Source organism: Dipteris shenzhenensis, chromosome 32 (genome assembly GCF_047967505.1).
Source record: "Dipteris shenzhenensis isolate YYH24624 ecotype China chromosome 32, Dip_SZ_1.0, whole genome shotgun sequence".
Lineage (NCBI taxonomy): Eukaryota > Viridiplantae > Streptophyta > Polypodiopsida > Gleicheniales > Dipteridaceae > Dipteris > Dipteris shenzhenensis.
Window position 1 is genome coordinate 38311291 of NC_141627.1, and position 15614 is coordinate 38326904.

The following is a 15614-nucleotide window of genomic DNA, read 5'->3' on the forward strand; positions in this document are numbered from 1 at the left end:
ATGTGTACCATACTCCCTTAAAGGCACACTGCCTTTAAGTGGGAGGTTGTTGGGGTAAAGGGCAGTGTGCCCACCCACTTGTACAGTGCCCATGTATACTCATATTTATATGATAGAGGAATAAGCTGGAGTAGCTTTTGCTCCACCACTTTTGGTGTCTCCTTATCTCTTCCTGAGTGCTCCCTTCTTCCCCCTCAATTAATGCATCTGCAAACCCTTTATAAAGCATCATATCGATCAGATAGAGGCACACATTGTAGAAGTCCACATCGATGCATAGTTTGAGGAGAGTGAGGTAAAGAATCGAATGATGGGAAAGATGGGTATATTCAAAGGGTAGAGAAATGCTAGTAGATCTCTTGAGTTAATCACAAAATCTCCCCTATTGTCACTATTTTTCCCAAGTGCAGGTTCCAAGGGTGTTGGTCACCTACAATCGTGTCATTGCTCATTGTAGCATTGGTGTTCACAAGTGTAGCATAGGTCCTCGGGTCATGTTCCGGTGAGAGGTGTATGCTAAAGCATGGAAAGCAGATATCGCGTAGATGAGAAAGAGGGTTCGATCATAACAATTGATGGAGGCTCTCGCCTCCACGGGAGTTTAATTGTTTAGAAGGGGATTTCAGGGTTCAATGGCCATAGGAGTGGTATTCAAAGCCACCGCAGCTTCTTCTTCCTAGCACAGAGATGAGACTGGAAGAATCAGTGAAGACCAAGCTCTTTCAGGAGCCCTTAGAAGGACAACTACTCTGCATGCAGCTGAGCGGTGCATGGAACCCTCTTCAATCAGTGAAGGAGGAAATAAACTGGGAGATAAAGTCAGAGCCCCTAGAGGACATGCAAACTTGGGTAGAACCAGACCTCCCATAGTTAGTGGAGATACGCCAAGAAAAGATGAACGAGCAAATCACTTCTATCCTGCGCAGACTCTGCAAGAGCTGGGGCTCTCCATGCCCAGCAAAAGGAGAAAGCTGAAGGTGTCATGCCACCAATAATCTCGAAACCCAGACATGCTACACAACAAGATGCTGGTAGAGCACAATAGCTTGATGGAGAGGGTCAAGCAACTGGAACAAGTACAATAACGGCCTTCCTAGACGACTCTATGCTACATGATTTTGTGATATGGTTGCGCACACATGCTTTAGTTAGTTTTTTTCCCGCAGTCATACCCCCTTTAGCCTTTATTGAGTCTTGGATCAAAACAAACTAGGCTAGAAAGGGTATGAATGTCCCCCGAATAAATGTAAGGTTCCTAAAGAAGGGCTTCTTTGTCTTCCTTTTTGAGAAGCCTGAGATGACTGCTAGAGCTATGCAACATGGTCTATGGACCATTAGAAATCAACCTCTATATCTAGAGTGGTGGACTAAATAATTCTCTCCTCGTGCCCCTAGATCTACTAGAATTCCTATGTGGGTGGAACTCCCTAACCTACCCTTGTATTTGTGCAATCAACTTCCCTTTCTTTGCTATGGTTTGGGAGTAGAACAACAAAATTTCATTAATCCCAGAGGTAATCCTCAGATTTGTATTAAGATGGATAAAACTGAGGAGATGCCCAAGACTCTTACCATTCTCGATAGAAATGGTAGCATATATAGGGAGCATCCTTTGACATATAAGAACCTCCCCTAGTCTTGTTCTTTTAATACATCATATTGGAGACTCTTAGTATCTTCTCAACTATACTCCAAATAGAGTAAATAGAAAGGTAAGGCCAAAAAAACATGGAACACATTTTTTTAACCGTTCTATAGAAAGAGTAATAGAATTCAACCTCCACACCCTCCCTTGAAGGAGCCGCTTATGCAATAACTTCCATGGAAAGAATTGATACTTGTGAAATTATTGTTTTTCAAATAGTTAAACACCTCTCTTTCCACCATCTCTCACCTCTTCTAGATCCCACTTACTATTGAGATTTTGCAATATTCATCTCTTCCTCATAAGACATCTATAGAACGCACAATCAATGCCTTTTTAAGAGTAACACCCAACACTTTGATAGGTGGATACTCCAAAGTGACCTTCAATGTAGAATCCTCATTAGAAAGTATCGAAAGTGATAGGTGGATGTTCCAAAGTGCCTTCAATGCAGAATGGTGGAGGAAGAGGGAGGAGGAGGGAGGAGCAGGAGGTAGGAGGAAGAGGAAGGAGGGAGGAGGAGGAGGAGGAGGGAGTACAAAGTAGGGAGTGCAAGGGTAAGGGCATGCTAGAACACGATAGTGTAAGAGAGCATGGACGCAATGGAGATCAATCACATGAACACAATAGTGAGCTTGAACACTAAACCCCAAAGAGTGGGAGCTTCATTCCATTGACAGATATTTATACATGGTCTCCACACAATCTGTAGGTACCTCCGTGGTGGGACCTCTTTTGTAGGAGACCTTTTGGACGAGAGTTGCTCCACTTTTGGGGGGGACCTTTTGGGTCTCTACACAAATTGGGGGGACCTCAAAAAAGTGTAGGCTTTTAGTCTTTCTCTCTCTATATTTACTCTTTCTCTCTCTATATCCTGATTTTGCAAGTATGATTGGATCTTTTCTAGAGAGGATTTTGGCTTTCCTCATCCTTTAAGATTCATCATACCATCTTTCAGACTGAAGGTATTACAAGCGGAGCTTTGCCTCTACTCTACACACATAATCCTCTCATTGTTGTTGTCCTAGATTGCACTTCTGACCCTTGTCGCCATAGGGTTGACACCCACCCACAAGATAATCTCAATCGCCTCGCTGCCTCCCCTCTTAAAATTTATCTCAATTTTCCTAACCCAACCACCTACCCCTTCTACACAGCCATCCACCAACACATAAGGGTCGGCGAATGCATCTACAGGAATAATATAAGACCCTCCGAATGACCTCACTCCAGATTAGGTCGAGCTCTCCTTTAATGCTCTTCCTACCAAATACCTAGGGAGGGTGACAACAGATGCTAAGAACCTAATGACAAGAATAAAATCCTTACCTTACTTTTGAAATATCTAGATGACACCAACATTAAAACTATAACACTTAAACCATGATGATTATAATCACAACATTGGAGCCAATGAACTAACATTAAAATAAAAAAAGCTACAATATAAAGTCTAAGAGATTGTCTTAGAATATTACATTTTATTAAACACTCGTATAATTTAGAAATAATGTGTGTGTTAGCTTCTCATAGTATGTGAACAAGAGAACACAAGTAAAGTATAATACTACTTTAAAAGCTTAGAGTATTTAACATTAGAAGACATTCAAAAATCATTATGATTATAATTATAAGTTATGATATTGCAACATAATTTCAGTGAATTGTTTCTAATCATCACTTTTGTCCCTATTACTCCTAGCTTCATTGGTTTTGTAACTCATTAGACCTAGTAGCCCTTATAGTTTTCCCTTCTTATGCATTCCACTTCCTCTAATCCTTTGCCTCTATTTCCTGTCATTTCCATTCCCTATAGCTGTAGAAGTATTTATAGCTTCTTCCATCCTCTCTCAGCCATTCATTGCTCTTTTTTCAGTGCCATCCTCTTACTTGTGGCCATTCCCTCTACTACTCTTTGGGGTTCAATGTTCAAGCTCACTATTGTGTTCATGCGATTGATCTCCATTGCATCCATGCTCTCTTACACTGTCGTGTTCTAGCATGCCCCTACCCTTGCACTCTCTATCCTTGTACTCCCTCCTCCTCCTCCTCCTCCCTCCTCCTCCATCTCCTCCTCCTCCCTCCTCCCTCCTCCTCCTCCTCCTCCTCCTCCTCCTTCCTCCTCTTCCTCCCTCCTCCTCCTCCTCCCTCCTCCTTCCTCCTCCTTCCTTGTCCCTCCTCCTTAAAACTTACCCCTCGAATCCGCAAAGGAGACTAGTTTCCACTCCTCAACCTTAGACTCCTCCTATACCATGCAACCCCCTCTGCAGTAATCGACGTGGGCAATGCAGTAGCAATGCCAAAATTGCTCCTTTTTTAGGAAGGGGATGCACCAGCAAGGCTGTAGATCAGTGTCGGCATCAGTCAAGGAACTAGAGCATTGGGGGCAAGGTCGTAACCTCCTCATGTGCACTTTGGATGTGCGTGCCAACAGTGGTTGAAGGACTGGATGATGAATTGCATAAGGGGGCGCACCTCTAAGATTTCATAGAGGTGGAGGTGGGAGCCTTTGAGCTGCTACTTTGAGTGGTGCATAAGGGCACTATCCGATAGTTGCTAGAACGATTGCAGGTCGAGTCTCCACTATACATCTTTTGGCGGGAAGGAGGGAGGAGTTTGAGGAACTTCATCATCTTCGATTGGCATTGGTTCCTCCTCTGCTATCTCTATTGGTGCCATGGCAACAGCAGGCATATGTACAAAATTGGTTGACTTAAGCAACATATTAAGGGCCTCTTCCAGGAGGTCAACCAAAGCAGTAGATGAGATGGGTCTCGTGCTGTGTGGTGTTGGTGTTAGAGGCATTGGATGAGTACTCAGGAAGAGTGGTACGAGGAAGGGGGGGTGGGGGGGGTTGGGTGGCTTGTTGGGTGGGCTGGGTAGGATCAATGGGAGGCAGTTGTGGAATCTCAGCAAGTGGGGCAAAAGAATTGAATACTGTTATAGCTTCTTGGCCCTCCTCCTCAACTTCCTCAGGGTATGCTACGTGAATTGTTTAAAAATTGCTAACCAAGGGCTCAAGTGAGACTTCGAGAGCTTGTAGCACCCGATTATAGAGTATTATTATGCCAAGGGGATGGTAGGTGGTGGATTTGTAGGCCACAAGATGCCCTTACATTTGTATTGCGGAGGCATGACCGTAGGTTTGCATCCAATTGATGTCAGCTTATAGACTATCTAGAGTGCAGACCCATGGGCTATAGAGGTAAAGGTAGAGGTGTACCATTGAGTCATTAAAGCTAACTTGATAGAGGTGCACGTGCAAATGGATGAGGGAAAGCGGCACATGTATCCATTTAGTTAAGCCTAGATATAGAATTGGTTTTTCATAGAGTATTGATGCCATGGTCTATTTTTGTAGAGCTATCATAAAACTTTGATTTTTTTAAAAATTAGTGACGCCTCCATCCCTCACAATAGGTGGTTCACCTAGCAAGGTAGTGGCAAGCATGATGTGGGCAGACTTTCCCACATCAACCCTAGTTGATTGTCTCACTGGAAAGGAATTTCTAAATTGGAACATACTGTAGGTCACTCTTATGGATGCTATACCGGCCTTCGCATTCCAGGTGGTGGAAGATGGGGGGTGGTAGTGGCTAATTACCACATGCTTGCTGGACCATATGTATTATGTGTAGCAAGGGGCAATGGACAATGGATTCACACTATATTGCACCCCAGGGAGAAGGAAGAGAAAACCATTTAAGCATAAATACAATTTGAAAGAATGTTTTAGCCATGTTTGAGCACCAAGGAAGCAATGTGCCCATGTACTTCAATCGGAGATAAGTAGATAAATAACATGGGCAAGTGATTCATACGAGTGACTCAAACTAGATAAGGGATTCTCCATTCAACACCTTCAAAGTCACAAGGGATGGGTGAAGATTCTACGGGGGTGGTGTGGAGTGACAACTAGACTTGAGTAGGTGATTGTAACCAGTTCTGGTGCCTTGTGTTTCTTGCAAGCCAATAAAAACAAAATTTACAGCCCACACACATTGCTCCATAATAATAAATGTAAGCGGTCATAAGATCCACAATAATAATGATAAGTATAAGTGGTCATAAGTCTCCACAATAATAAATGCTGTGGGTCATAAGGTCCACATATATTGCACCACAACAATAAATGTAAGTGGTCAGAAGCTCCACTAACTACAAGAGTTCAAAAAAACAAAGCTCCCTTCATAGTCTCAATCCCTCTTTTTGGCATTTGGGTGAGGGTTCCCCAAAGGCTTCAAGCAAGCAGACAACATGGCATCATCTCTTTCAAGAGAGACACAATGTCTCCCTAGCTCTGCACACGCACGGGCCATGTTGCCTGCGCATGCAAATGCATCAATGACCACATCCCCCTCCCTCGTGAAGGTGTGCAAGAGAAAACCTATAATGAAGAAAGACTTGTTAACTAACCATCAATAGAGTTCTAGCTCTCAAGTCAATTTGGCAATTCATGGCATAGCACCAAGTCCTTTCCAATATCATCTGTTTGTCGCATATCTTTGTGGGGAGAACATAAATATGAATCTCTACCTCCTGGTAGACAACGATTAGTTTCAAGTCTACATACCCTAATGTACTTAAGAGTTGACCGTTGATTGCCCAAACTAAAGCAACACAAGTAAGGGTTAGGGGTACGTGTAGCGCTTCTCATACTTTGCTAGAGATGAAATTATGGCTCACTCCCAAATCCATGAGTGCCTCGATGCGTGCACTTGGACATTGCAATCGGACACTCAACTTAGCCAGGTCTATTATTTGTTCCTCGATCGGCCCTAGGTGTTCTACTATTGCCTTAAACAAGGTCATTTGCTTTCATTGTTTGAATTTGGCATTACATGCCTTGGCTTCTTTGATGGCTTGGCATTTCATCCGGGCTACCTCGGCCTTGAGCTCCTTTTCCCTATCTATGGCTTGGAGAATTTCTAGAGTGAGGCGGCCATAGTATCTTTTCAATTTGTTACCATTAAGGTAGTCATCTATCTCCACTCCATCTAGCGTACGTATTTGCCACACGCCTTGCCGAGTAATCCAGGCACATAAAGGTTCACTAGCCAAACTTTGATCCAAATGGGTGGCTAATTGATTGGTCTACCACCCTCAAGTGCCTTCTTTGACAATATAAAAGGAGGCTCTTGTCCCCTCTACTCCAATTGAATAAATCCTTCATAGAGGCATGCAAGTGTAGAGAATAGCAACAAGTAGCCTTCACAAACTTCCTCAAATTGAGTAGATCTATGCCAGCAAAGTCTGCCATGTTTTGGCCTCCATCTGGAGCCTATTTTTCCACAGTTTGTGGACAAATTTACTGAGTATTATTTGGTACAAATGTGTTGCTCTTTATCTATTTTTATTATGTTGTACATTAGTTTCCTCTTGTTGGATCTTTGAGCCGTTGATGATAGCTAGTAGATGGCAGCTGAACCATTTTTTACACCTTGCCTTCTCCACTCGAAGACAATAGGCTGCACACAATCTCATTTCATCTAGTTGTTCAAGATCAATTAAGCGCTCTGCCAAGGCATTTTTGGTAAGCCTTTCCTTGACCGTGATGCGAAGGCTAGGTACTACATACTCCATTGGCATAACTGCCTCCACCCCAAAGGCTAAGCTGAAGGGGGTGGAGCTCGTTGCCACCTTGTAAAACGTTTGATAGGCCCACAATGCTACGATGAGCTTATGCTCCCATCGGTACGCCTACTTTGATTGTGCATGTCATAATCTTATAGCATGTACATCTGCCACACATGAAATGCCTTTGAAGGAGAGAAAATAAGAATGTCTGGGAAGAATGAGTGGCTTAGGCATGGCTTAGGAAGGGCTAAAGGTTATGTAAGTGTTAAAAATGATTGCACCTTGAGCTGCGAACTAAAGAATGCAGGGCTTTGTGTTTTGTGTCTTAAAATCACCAATATAAGTCCTCCTAGGGAGATCTAGCTCTCGTATTGTGAACTTATGATTAGATTAAGTAGATCAACTCAAAAATTTAAGCCTCATTCGAGCCCTTCTAGAGAGATCTAGCTAATCTAGCTTTCGAGTCATCAACTAGGCACCAACTTATGACTAGACAACAGATATGAGGAAATAGGAAAAAGTGGTCCCATCCATATTCAAATGTATTCTATCCTGTTCCCTTCCCACCATGTAGTAAGAGTCAACAAGAACTAGGGATTCGTTAGGTGGGAGAGAATAGGTGGCATCATTTCATGTGTTTAGGAGGAGGACAAACATCATCATTCCATGCTTTCAAATCCCTAAAACAGTGAATCCCATCCTGGTTTTCAAGGTCTTGAGGCCGTGGTTAAAAAAAGTGGCAAACTCATGCTAGTCCCATCCATGTGCTAAGGTCCTAAGTAGGGTACAGGGGCCAATAAAGAGGTGAGTCAACAATTGCCCCAATAGGGAGGCAGGTGCCACCCAATACTCCTCATAGAAAAAGATGCTCTCCTTTCACCATTTTTCGGAAGAATAGTGCCTCACCCGACCCAAGCATTGGCTCCTGTAGTTTTTCTACATTCCACAAAAATTTTGAAAAGTTTAGAAAACAAAAAGTAGCTCCCTATTACGACGGATGACTGCTATAGCTTCGAATTTGAATAGACGGGGCTAACGTTAGGGAAAAGCTAATTACGATTAGTTCAAGCCTCTCATATAAAGAGGACATCCATTCGTTCATGAAGAGCTATTGTATTGTGGAAGCCCTAGCGAGGCAACAGTGGTTGATTGGCCAGGGTCGTTGGAGGCAGCGCATTCTGATTTCGTCGTGATGGGGAAGGTGCCTGTCCGCCTCAAGGAGGTCGTCTACACCCTCTCTCCTAACCAGGTTCAAGTCATGAGCGGCCTCTGGAAGGATGTCCCTCACAAAATCAACGAAAAGATTTCTGGCAGTTGGCTCAATGCTATCTTCTTTCTCACGCCTCTCGTCGGAACTTACTGGTCCGTCTCTTTGCCCTCGTCTCCCCTTTTTCATCTCGCTTGCTCTTCTGTTCTCACGCTTCGTATAGTGCGAACGTTTAGACCCGCTAGCTGTGATTTTGCTACTAATTTATGCAAGAACTAGTTGAATTGGAGGTCGATCCGCTTTCTCAAGGTTACTTTTGCCGGATTGAAGTATGTTTCTGATCGAAGAGATTCTTGTGAAGCGCAAATTGATTTGTATGCAGCTTATGTGCAGAACAAAACTTACTAGGTTGTTGCTTTCTTCTGCATTTGGTTTCCCGGTTTGAGTCATGAGTGGTATCTATGAGAGGGGGGTTATGGATTGCTTTGAGCGGAAGAGGGAGAGGGAGTGGTGGGCTGGGCAGAAAAGAGAGAGAGAGAGAGAGAGAGAGAGAGAGAGAGAGAGAGAGAGATTTATGTCTCTCCGACGGCCGTTGTTCTCGATGCATACAAAGCATATGCCGGAATGGGAAATGCCAAGGTAACGGCATGTGGTTGGTCGCATTGTAGGCTTAGCCCCTCATTTAGTTGAGAGCACCTTGGGACTTGCATGCAAAGCGTGGTTGTATCTCCTAAGAGCACGTAGACCTAGAGGCGAGGTGTGCCTAACTTTTGGTGATTTGGAACAGGTTTGACCTGTCATTTCTGCATTAAAGCTTCACGCAAATTTTGAGTCCATCCAGCAGATCGCTTTCAAACACTATATTGTAGTCCATGGAAATTGAGAACTTTGAAATTGGACCAGTTTCACCTCAGAAACCAGCAAAAGGAGGAAATTTGGAAATTCAAAATTAGGGTTTTTTTGTGTGGAAACTACTTGAATGCTTCACCAGAAGCTTCTGCCAAATCAATTGGACATGGATATTGAAAGTTGATAGAAACTGGAATTTTTCCTCAGTTTCGACTGAAGTTGGGTTAAGAAACTTTAGGCTTTTTGAACACTTGTGATTCCATATACTTATGCGAGTGCACGGAGTATTAGATTACACTATATGATCCTAATCAGGTCTAGAGTCAAGGTGGAATTCACCAAGGTTGAATTAAGTTCTGTGAGCTGTTATTATGGCACCCAAGAGAGCAACTCAACCCTTGGAGGAAGCTACTAATGCTATGAGGCAATGTGTGGCCATTCTTAGGCTTTCGTTCCATTGAATAACGTATTACTGAAAGGCATCCCATCAACATGATGAGATGCCTACAGGGAAGTCGAGAAGTCCATCTCCTCGGACAAGAAGGTCATCTTCCAAACTCTAGCCATCCAAGGAGAGCTAATGGAGTAGGATTGTTGGCCGACATTGTTCAACAAGGGGGAGAAATAAAACTTGAGGTTGGACAAGACCGGCAATAGCAACTTAAATTGAACAATTTATCGGTTATCCTCGCAGCTATTAATAAGTGTTAGAATAGGAGTTACTGCTTGAAGAATAAAAGACATTGTATAGATGAGGGCCAGATTGATGGGGATGGTTACAAAAGTGAAAGGGAGGTAAAAAAGGCTATCAACTCCTATGGGTTTATGGCTTCTGCTAGAAAAGATTACATGATTGAAGGACAGAGGTACAAAGGACCTAATGGCATATCTAAGAAAATGTGATTGGATTAAGATTTCATGTTTAAAGACACTATTGACAAGGATAGGTCTACCAATAAAAAGCATTTGTAATTCTGCTTCCATTTCCAAAAGTGCTTTTGACTATAAGAAAGATAAGGGTCTTACAGTGTCAGATAAAGTCTATGAATGTAGAAAGAGGGGTGCAGGTTAGCAGAAAGGAGGTGCGAGGAAAGAGGAAGAAGGGAGGGGAGATGGTCCATGGAAAAGGGCTGAAGAGAAAGAAAGAAAGAAAGGAAGATGTATTATAGACTTATAGTCTTTGGGAGGCCTCATGGGCTTCTGAGACAAAGTACAATATCAATGTGACTCATCCTCATACAAGCCACACTGAGGGCTGAGGCAAAGGGCTCACTAAGACCCTTTGCAGAGCACTATACCAAATTAAGCTCAAACTCAAAGCTCAAGCTAAAAGCGAATAATCAATCACATAGTTTGAACACATGGTCAGGTGCCATGGTAGCTCTCCTGTGGGTTGTGAAAATATCTCGTATCTGTGTTTGACAGGTTATCTCTTGTTGTGGCATGGGGGTGTTGTCTCTACGACCTCTGTATCCGGTAGGTCATATCGAGAGTGGCGCGCGGTCTCCTCTGAGGAGAGTTGTGATGGGTTGGACCTCCATCGTACGTGCTCTGGTACTTCGTTGCATCGTGTGTGGCTCTTGTAGCTTTGGCTGCATCCCTCCTCGTTGCCTCATCCCACTGACTCATGTTGTCCTCATGTCATCTATCTCCTCCTCTACTCCGTTATATCCTGGGGCAGACTCGAACGCATAGAGATCCGTGATGTGACACTATCTCTTGCGGTACTATCCCCTCTTGCTCTTTGATCTGATGCAATAAGGTCTCTCTCTATGTCTTCGCATCTCCATCAGCCAGAGGCCAATGCAGACCTGGTCCTGAATGTGAATCACTCGAGAGAGAGGCCCAAAACCGTGCCCCTCCTAAAAGAGAGAATGATACTGTCCTTAAATCTCATAGTACTGGGCAAGTATGAATAGCCTGACCTCACACTGTGTGTGTGTGTGTGGGTGGAATCACAAACTTCTTTGTTTAATGTGCTTCACATAGATATGTTGTGCAGACTAGCAAATAGACATTGAACCAACCCAGATATAGAAGAATATATTTTCGTCCAAAGCTATGGACACAATACAAAAGATAGATCCAGAGTCCCACCAGGATGTGGTCCTTTGATCTTACCAAAAGTGGCTATAAAAAAGCAAGGCACACCAACACAGAGGCATGAGTCAATGCAATTTCACGTCTTCAAAACTGATATGTGCTTCCTTTGACCCCAAAAAAGTAACCTTTGGAAAATCTTTGTATAGATCGTTTGTGGAAGGAGGCAAGGGCCAATAAATCTACCCCTATCTCTTGTGGTACTGTTTCCTCTTGCTCTTGGATCTGATGCAATAAGGTCTCTCTATGTCGTCCCATCTCCATCAAGTAGAGGCCAACGTAGACCTGGTCCAGAAAGTGAATTAGTCGAGAGAGAGACCCAAAACCGTACCCCTCTTGAAAGAGACAGTGATACTGTCGTCAGATCTCATAGTATTGGGCAAATACACAAGAAATGCTCCTCTGTCTCTCTTGCTCTCCAAACGTTCATAGTGTGTAAATCCTTTGCTCTCTAGGTGTACCCGTGGCTCTCTTTGTCTCAATCCTCAGCTGATGGGGCCAGACACACATTTGTCCAATGGCAATCCTTAGGGTGTGAGACTCGCCTGTCCTCCATATATTGGGGTTTGATAATTCCTCCATCCTCTAATACTCTCAAGAAGTGATTGCGGTAGAACTAGATCTTGGTAGGGAACTCCTGGTCCTGACTAGTGTGATTTTAGGTTTTATATGTTTTGTTTGCTAGTCTATTAGTAGCCGCCTCCACCTCCCTTTGCTCTTCACGTTCTCTTTAATGCTTTGGTCTACGTGCCTACTATTCCTTCACCTCCGGAGTGCTGACAGAAACTCAGTACGAAGACTTTGTATAAATGGATGCTCAAGTATGTGTGGGTGTGTGGATTTGTATGTGTGAGAGCATATTTGTATACTATGGTCTACACCCACTGTTGGGCGTTGATGACGTCAGTGGGGATGTCATAGTAGCTAGTCCCTGCTATGCATGATGGAGTTTATGGTTTTCAACCTTGTGAGTGACTATCATGAGATCGAAACTGCACTATGTTGTGTTTTTAGAGGATGAGTTTGGGAATGTTCCTGGATTCATATAGGTATATGGAAGTCTCGTGATGTCGTCTATAATTTTAACGTTGGGATTATGATTTTAGAGTTGGTAGTCAGTAACCAGTCCTGTCCATGGTTTGTTTCTTACAGGTATTGTGAAAGCTACAAGGAGAAGGAGAAATTGGCACATCGATATTGAGAAGATGATGTGGCTGGCTTTGAGACTGGAAATCTATGCTGATTAGCCTTGAGACTTAGGAATTTCATAGCGCTTTCTCGCTACTAGCTGGACAGAAAGTCTTGTGGCATGCAGACATTTAAATAATAATTTCGAAAGAATAAATTGTAAATTTGCTGCAATGGGATTAGCTGAAAATTCTGTGTGATAAGTACGACAGCTTTATATTTGTTGGGGAGATATGGTATGCAGTATGAATCCCTATGTGCTTCATATATATGAGCCATTTTGAGAGAACATGCATTCTGTGTTTTTGGTCTCCTAGGTAGTGACTTTGTCATGCATGGATATTCTCTTGGTTCTAAGGAAAGTTTGCAGTTATACCTGAGAAAGTTAGATACACATCTCCAGCATAGTTACTAGGGAACGGTAATCTGACATCCAGAATGTCGAACGCCGTTCCAAGAAGCAGGCCGGAACGGTCCCGGAACTTTTTTTTCCTCTTTTTTTTGTTGCTCTTTGAAAGTTTCAAATGGGTATTTTAGAGCTTATATATAAAGTTCAAAGCTGTAAAATGTTAGTTTCTTTCATTTTCTAACATAGTTTTATGTCATATGATGACGTGTCGTGTATGACGTGGCATTCCCGTCATCATATGATGACGTAAAATTCGAGTGTCGGAACATAAGGGGGGGAGAGCTCCCCAATACTATATATGAGGGGAGTAATTTACTTGGTAAACTAAGGAGAGGCTTAGCAGGAATACATTTGTCTTGAATCCTTATGTACAAATCAAAAGAGCATGACAATTGCAGAAGCTACAACATAAGTGAAATTCTAGCCTGCCACCTTGAACTCTATCGCAGGTAGTGGGAAAGTAGAGGCTTGCAGCCCTTATCATATAAAGTGCCTCCAAGGCTAAGGCGGGTGGAAGGAGCTTCATGCTGCGATACAACAAACTCTATTATCTAAAAACAATAGTAAATGTCACGAGGGTGTGAGTTTTGGATGCTCACATGTGGCCTTGACCTCGATAATAAAATGGCGAGGTCACAAGATGTGGGTGTTCAAGTTTTCCCTAGGCAATTGTGCCTTGGGGGCAATTGAAAGGTTTAGGGCCAAAAGGGGCTCAAAAACCTCAGGCCTTTCAAGTTGCTCATTGGTTGGCTTTTAAAAAGGCCCCATTAGAGGGGACTAGGGGCAAATGAAGCCCTTGGGGGCAACCCTAGGCATGGGTTGCCACGTGGCAAGCCCATTCAGCCCCACTTTGGAAAGGAAGGCCAAGAAGTAGGGGAAACGACGGGATCTTCCACGCAGGGAGGACGACGCCCAAAAAACGATCACTGTTGATGACCATAGGGGGATACATAGGTCTGTTAGATGCAATCGCAAAGAAAAACATGCACGGAAGCTTTAATGCTGGTACGGGTGTACGGAGATTAAAGCAGGCATTTGTGTATGGAGAGGAACAGTGCTGCATGTACGGCCAGCCGTACAATGCAATTAATGCAAGCGGAAATGAGTATGGCTGTGTACGGAGCTTGGCGCACTCCCCTATGTTGTGTACGGTTGATGAACCGTACGGAATGGCATGTAAGAGAACTGTCTGTCGTACAAGAGTACGGACAGTCCGTACAATGCAATTAATGGTTGCTTGACGTGGTTGTATGGGGCAGGATTTGCAGGGCTGTGTGGGCTGATGTACAGTCACATGGAGCTGTTGTACAAGCACGGACTTAGCTGTACGGATGGATGCCATTATGACTGTGTGAAGAAGTTATCTCCCCATTTCCTTGCTTTAGCTCATGCTTGAGCGCGGTACCTTGAGTTCAGGCTAAAGAAGAAGTCTCTCATGCTTGTTGAGTTTGTCATTTGCAAGGGCTTGTTGTGAAGAGGCCTAGTTGGCAGGGTGATTCACATTGAATGCTTGCAGATCAGAGATTGACCCTTGTGATCATGGGCTGTTTATTTATGCTCTCACTCAATGCTTGGGTAGTTCAGTAAGCCAGTGGGAACCAGAGGCAGTGTGGGAACTTGTTCGTTCCCGTGTGGATTGTCAGAGAACAAACTCCAAGCCACATGCTGGTCTATGGTTAGAGATGGATGCTTATTGTCATTGGGGTGTAAGAGAAGGACCCAGCAGGGTCATTGCTTGGATTATTGATGCCTATTGAGTATTGATAGATACTCTGAATGCAACTAAGAACAAGGTCATTGTGTAATCTTTTTTGAGGTTTCTTCATTTAATAAAGAAATACCGAAAGGGGTGCCAGGGCTTTGGGGCCAATCTGTGTCTTTGTACTTCGAGCAGGATCGCTCTAGCTCCCCCTATCTGTCTGTGGAGTGTTTGCTGAGTATTTTATTCTGAAGGCTTTTGTTGGTTAGTCTTTTACCGCCCTCTTGTTGGCCTAGAGGCTGGTTTCATGGTTCCATTGCCAGGATATCACCATCTTTCTTAAGGAGGTGAGCCTGTGATTCTCTCTGGTTAAGTGTTGTTTGCTGTAATTCGATTACAACGAGAAGAAAATCAGTAAATATGTCTTTGACAATTATTGATTGGGATATGGAGGGGCAGTCCTCCCAGGATGAGCAAGAAGAGCAATCTATGCATGAGGGAGCCTTCAAGGATGACCAAAATGTTGAGTCACAGCAAGTGGTAAATGCTTTTGGTGTGAGTGCCTCTCAGTAAAAAGGGTCAATAGAGGCTAAGGATGCAGAGGAAGCCGATGCTATTTTTAAGACGCAGTTAGTGAGCGTTGTGGGAGCACTCACACAGCTCACGAAGGACCCGAGATTCCTTGAGTTTATGCTTACTCCTTCGAGGTCCAAGGAGAGAAAGAAGCATTCTCATTCAAGGGAGCCTATCCTGGGTTAATAAACAACCATTTGGAGTGAATCCATTGGATGGACAATGCACAGTAATGCCAAATGTACAGGGAGTTGCAGGGCAGCAGCCCTTTCAAGGTCCTGGTATGGTTATGCACGCCTAAGGGGCTGATATTCAGAATCTAAATCAAGGGCAGCAAGCTTTTTCCCAACCCTTTATGCATCCGGGG

At 43.6% G+C, this 15614-nt stretch overlaps 1 protein-coding gene across 1 annotated transcript; it reads left to right on the forward strand.

Moving 5' to 3' along the window:
* The first annotated feature begins 8318 nt into the window (after nt 1-8318).
* Nucleotides 8319-12855, forward strand: LOC147880720 (Cytochrome b-c1 complex, subunit 8 protein). Its single transcript, XM_087371075.1, has 2 exons — nt 8319-8584; nt 12531-12855. The coding sequence occupies exons 1-2, from the start codon at nt 8415-8417 to the stop codon at nt 12577-12579; spliced, it is 219 nt and encodes a 72-aa protein (XP_087227201.1). The 5' UTR covers nt 8319-8414; the 3' UTR covers nt 12580-12855.
* The last annotated feature ends 2759 nt before the right edge of the window (nt 12856-15614 follow it).